The 6,000-nt window shown below is 37.3% G+C and overlaps 1 protein-coding gene across 10 annotated transcripts in view; it reads right to left on the bottom strand.

Annotated features, from left to right (window-relative positions):
• The window catches only part of LOC147032529 (neuronal cell adhesion molecule-like), a 486,552-nt gene that overhangs the window by 20,767 nt on the left and 459,785 nt on the right, over positions 1-6,000 (bottom strand). For all 10 annotated transcript variants that reach the window (XM_085870245.1, XM_085870240.1, XM_085870241.1 and 7 more), the window contains 2 exons: positions 5,798-6,000; positions 1,342-1,464 (listed from right to left, as the gene is read on the bottom strand). The exon at positions 5,798-6,000 is cut by the window's right edge and continues 2 nt beyond it. In XM_085870245.1, coding sequence (XP_085726371.1) covers positions 1,342-1,464; positions 5,798-6,000 — 326 coding nt within the window. The remainder of the gene's footprint in view (positions 1-1,341; positions 1,465-5,797) is intronic.

A 6,000-nucleotide genomic window follows, 5' to 3' on the forward strand; every position in this document is an offset into this window, starting at 1 on the left:
CCAGATTGCCTTTGCAGAGATATTTTAACTCTAACTTTGGTCTTCAAATTGGCTGAGGAGCACCTGCATGTTTGCTGTCCAATATCCATTCAGCTCAAATGACCGATACATCAGAGTTGGCTTTGCTCAGCACATGAACAATGTCTGCATCATTGCCAATTCCAGCACTTCAGTATTTAATTGGTAATTTTATCCTTCCACTGCAGAGAAATTATTTTATGGAGGCAATACATGTGAAAGGAGTTCAATCGTCTTGTCTGTCATAAGTAGCATGCCCAATTTTCATTGCTATATTGGAGAATGTAGAGAATGCAGGTGCATCCTTGCTCATAATTGGCAGCTTGCTTTTGTACCAAACATGATCAATCAGGTGACAAAGTAGTCGCTACCTTTTCAATAAGGACGTCCAGCTCTACATCAAGGTCCAACATTCCAAACATTATAAAATCCTAATAATACACTTAATTTCATTGCAAATGGCAAAAGGCTGCAAATTCCAGAGCGAATAGCAAAAGCCAACGAAGACTTTAAATTTTAAAGGCAATAGATTCCACTGCGAATCAGAGGTATGCCAGCATAAAAGTAGATAAAAAAATAAAACATCATTACACCACTTTACAAGATCATTCATAAATCATTTACTACAATCATCTTGTGTATTGATCATATTATAATCTTATATTATCAGTGTAATGTCACTTATTCATCGTCTTTCTGTTCATATAAAATTGCTGCTTGCAACAACCACCTTGTGTGTCTATCACCTTGTGTGCTGATGCAGTGCCCCCTGTTGACTAAAGTAGGAATTTGAATTTGTTCATGGTACTGGCAATAGCTCGACTGCTCTTCTCAAACAACACCCTTGGATATTTTGGGTCCACCAACTAATTCCAGCAGACGGAACACCAAATTTAACATCTATCTCAGGGACAGCACAAAAATTGATGTATCATCATGTCTGTGAAGCACCAAGATTATAGTTTATAGCTGGACTGATATAAAAACCCAGGGTAAACAGCTCTGCTGCAGGGTGTGCATACCAACAGACTATCACGCCAACCACGGGGTATAATTTGTCTTTTTGTTTCACATAGGTGGAGGCTCATTGACGAGCTGAAAACTGAAGTCTTCTGTCCACAACCCTTTGGAATGGCACTGCATCACAGTGCAAATGAGCTATAAGAATTTTGTCATTAATGATAAATTTAAAAATGATGCCAACCCAAAATAATGTATTTTTCAATTATTTAGACATAATACATTGTCAATCAAGTGGTCAGGATCAATAAGAAACCTAGGATTCACTGAGTATGAGTGTGTATCAGGTGTAGCATGACTCACTGTATTGGTAGAGTAGTTTGAAACCAGTGAGGATACCACCAGGCTTGGAAGGGGGCATCCAGGTTAACCTCACAGAGTCTATTCCTGAGCTCTGAACCTCCAGATTTTCTGGTTGTCCTGGTACTGTATAGGTAGGTCAAAGAGGTTGATCACCATACAAAGTCAGAATACAGTGTAATGTAATCTTGCATAACTCGAAGACGTATCTATATTTGTGCTCAAGGTGAACCATATTGACAAAATAAAGAACCATGGCAGCTTCAATTTACAGGGTGAGTCATAAGTCCCAGGACCTGTTTTAGCTGCTTATACAAGATTTGTTTATACCATGTATTTCTACTGGTTTCTTTCTTTTTTCAGAAAATAAAAGTAATATATTAAACAAAAATGGCAGACACCAGTCCATTTACAGTGGCCTTTTTCCCCAAAGACGTAGATATAATTTTTATGGTGCTGGCTTTCAAAAATGCTCCTCAAAGTCTCTTGCACCTGTTTCATCATCTTGTTTGTGTTTCTCCTCTCATGGTGCCACACCACTGCTACCAGTGTCTCATCCACTGTAAGTGGACTGGTGTCTGTCATCTTGGTTTAATGTATTAATTGTATTATCTGAAAAAAAATCAAAGAAAACAATATAAATGCGTATAAACAAATCTTGTATAAAAAGCGAAAATGGTGTCCTGGGATTTATGACTCACCCTGTAGATGTGCATTCAACAACCTATAATATTTAATCAAATAACTGTCCAAATACAGCACTGGAGTATCAGGAGGAACAGACAAAGATGGAGTCATCAGGTGGAACCTGGATAGGATGTGGGTTTCAGCTGCTATTCCTTTATTCTCAAACCCATCCAGGCACAGCCGAGTGAGCCTAACAACAACTACTTGCAAGATTCACTACTCTGTAGAAAAATAAAAAGAAAGAAAGAGAGATGGAGAACAGAAAGAAAGAAAGAGAGATGGAGGACAGAAAGAAAGAAAGAGAGATGGAGGACAGAAGAAAGAAAGAGAGATGGAGGACAGAAAAAACACACTCACTCACTCGCGCACGCACACGCACGCACGCACGCACACACACACACACACACACACACATGCACACACACACACGCACACACACACACGCACGCACACACACACACACACACACACACATGCACACACACACACGCACACACACACACCAACAGAAAACACTGTACTTGTGTATTTGTCCATCCCCCCCTCATAAAGATGATTAAAGTAGGGTTTAAAGGCCAATTTTTAACACGATTTTGTGTTCACTCTGGTCTATTTTTCAGGATAAAAAAACTCGAAACATATTTTTCTTAAAAGAGTAATTATGTCTCTTCTATGGGAAATGCAGATGGTGAATTGCAAACTGAGCCTCAAGAGTGGTGAACAGAAACATTTAATAAATAACAATAAATACAAGGTTCAGGGAGGTGAAATTAGCTGCACATGATGTACAACATGCGCAGAGTAAAACGAGTGTTTATTTATGTCTGTAGGATGTCAAATAAATAAAGATAGAAGCACACTTGACGCTAGGCCGAGGCTTCAGACTTTGTCATGCTCACAAGGCTGTAACGTCGAAATGAAACATCCCAGAAGATAAAGAAAATTAGGTCACATTTGTACATGGAGTGTTTTAAGATAATGCTTTTTCTTGCTACGAAACATCATATCTTTCAGTCTCTTTGAATATTACAAATAAAATAATTACAACCGTCATTTTGACGGGCTTTTATATGAGTTAAACAATAAATGTCCACGTTTGGAGAGGTTCTACATGAATGGGTCAGGACATTGATGAAGAATAGAGCCCAGCTGACAATCCAGTTGGGATATCAGTCAATAACTTACAAGTTACTGAGATTCTAAAAAAATTTTTTAGGTATACAATATTTTTTAAATTTACAATTAAAATCAAAGTCTAGTATAGGTTGTTAAATAACTAGTAGCATTTAAAACAGTAATTTCAATGTAGGTGGATTAGGAAAGGCTGTTAATGTTGAATAATCTCTTGTGATTGTTGTGAGGAACAGCATTATTTTTATTTAGCAGACAAAGAGGCTCACTGAAGAGCGAAAAACTGAAGACTTCTCTGCACAAGCAGGTTTGGAATTATTGATTCGAATACTAGGAGGCTATTCCAACACTAAATTCTGCTCGAGGCTGACATCACAACATTAATTGTTTGCAAATGCACAATCAAAATATCACGAATTTTTTCAATAAGGATGCATGTGGTGTATGTTTATATCGGTGGAATTACAAACTTGCAATGCACAAATTCTGAAAAGAGCATGTTGATAGCCTTTAAAAAAAATAGAATTGCATGAATTTTTGTAATCTCAGTAAAATTAGAAAATGCTTCAGCTGTGGAGCACACCATCAAATGACACCAAAACATGTATGAAGACAAAATCAAATGATATACATGAGCGAGGAAGCTGGAGAAATAAATGCTATCCTGGCATAATCACTAATTCCCAATGTAAATTTTAACAAAGTCCTTAGTTAAAATGTTTGGTGACTTTTTCACACCAGGGATTAGTGAGAGCTGCTTGAGCAACATCCACATGCACTGTGTGAGTCAGTACTGACAAAATATATTTCAGGGGTTTTACACTCTCAAGGTCATTACAAAATAGTGAACCTACTAACAAGGCCACCATTGCTAAATAACTTAAATGTGATGATGTTTGGGATGTAAACATGATGATGCTTTGACGTTGATGTGATATGGATCCAAATTCAGCAGGTTAGTTTGTTGACGCTACTTTCCATGGTTTTCCATGCTGTTAGTGGTTTTCCATGGTTTGAGTATAATTTCTAATTTATTATGGTGAGCATAATATGGATGCCATCACGTTTCTTATAGAAATTCCATGCCATTACACAATGCAATCATCCAGGCAAGAAGTGAGCATTTTAGTGAAGATACCACTTATATGTAGTTGCAAGAAACTCTTATTATCCTAATATTTGTGTTATATAAAAGTGACATGACTTTGACAAATGCATTGATGAATAGACAGTGTGAGTGGAGTAAAACTGATGTAATGATTGCCCTCCATAGCCAAAGATGAATGTTCATATGTGGCATACAAAATGTTCATATGTGGCATACAAGTGTGAATGTGTTTGCAGTATATGAGCTGCTGGCAATAAAAACAACTACACTTGAAGATAGGAAGTGATGCAGTAACCTGGTGTTAAGGAATTCCAAAGAAGACCAGACCACTTCCTACCTACCATTTTATGACAGGAATTTGGAACTTGTGCTGGATGCTGGCAATAATTTGCCTACTTTTCACAAAAGACACTGTGGGATCTTTAACGTTCACCAGTTAATGCGAGTCGACAGCACATCCAGTTAATTAACATCCATATAAGGGAAGGAGCACTCATTGATGCAGCGCCTGACGTGTAAAACAAGAGGGAGACCGTTTGTGGTCTGGTAGGTAATTTAATCCACACTAGGCAGCTCAAAGGTGCCTCTAAACTGTCCGCTCAGACCACAGTGATATAATTTGATATAACGCACACATTTATATTATTTGACTTAAAAGTACAGGAGAAAGTCAATCGAAAAGTCTCTCTGTCAAGATCATGGTCAATATATTTAATTGCATTGGATCTTAGGTCGAAAGGAAATTTAATTCCTCAAAATATTATCAAGATAAATAAAAGGAAAATTAATTGAGAAATGGCTTTCGTTAATCATGCTAAATAATGCCCCAAAAATATGATTTGCACTCTTTGTTGCTCTTATCAATTAGTCATACATAGGATAGGAATGCGATTTTTTACAGATTAACCAACAATTTTTGATGAATGCTATCTTGTTTAAGAATTGTGGATGTAATGCTTTTTTCATTCACAGAATTTAACTGCACTGGCACCATTTGCATTAAATTTGGCATTGCCTGCAGCAGACGACAAATGGAGAATTACAGTCATATGATGTCAAAATGTCGAAATTCTCAATTTAGTTTGCATGCACAACTCTTATTTTATGATACCACAAGAGATCTGGGATGGAATCTTGTCATACTGACAAAGAGATCACTGTGATGAAATAAAATTTGCCGTCTTGTCTAACAAGAACATAGGTGGCCTGTTCACTATCATAAAACTGACACAAGGAGATATGAGGAGATGTTGTATGAAATAAGTTATTTTGCAGATTCGAAAGCAGCGCTTGTTGGTAACATATGTCAAGTTGTATATGATAATCTTGTGCTAAAACTTTTGGGCACAATGACTAAAGGGTGACGTTGATTGTGGTTCATTGAAACAATATCGATGGAATTGCATCACTGACACAATGCATTTTTTGGCATGGTGACTGTGTATCATCATCTATTAACAGAACAAAAGTCAAACAGTAATACACAAATAAGCAGTGATGGCAGATAAAAACAATTCCATTTTAAATACTCACTTCCTTCTGGTGTTTCAAAATCTTTAACTGGTGTTGACGGTCCATCTCCCTTGCCATTGTAAGCCCTGACATCCATTTTGTAGAGACTGTAACCCTCGAGGCCTGTCACCAATATTTGTAACTGTTCAGGAGGTATCTTTAACTCTTGTTTTGAAGCCTCCTGTCTTCTCTGATTTCCGAGCTCCAACACCTTCCAGTAGCAT

The sequence above is a fragment of the Eptatretus burgeri genome, chromosome 2, assembly GCF_056783735.1.
Source record: "Eptatretus burgeri isolate ZD-2024b chromosome 2, Ebu_testis_v1, whole genome shotgun sequence".
NCBI lineage: Eukaryota > Metazoa > Chordata > Myxini > Myxiniformes > Myxinidae > Eptatretus > Eptatretus burgeri.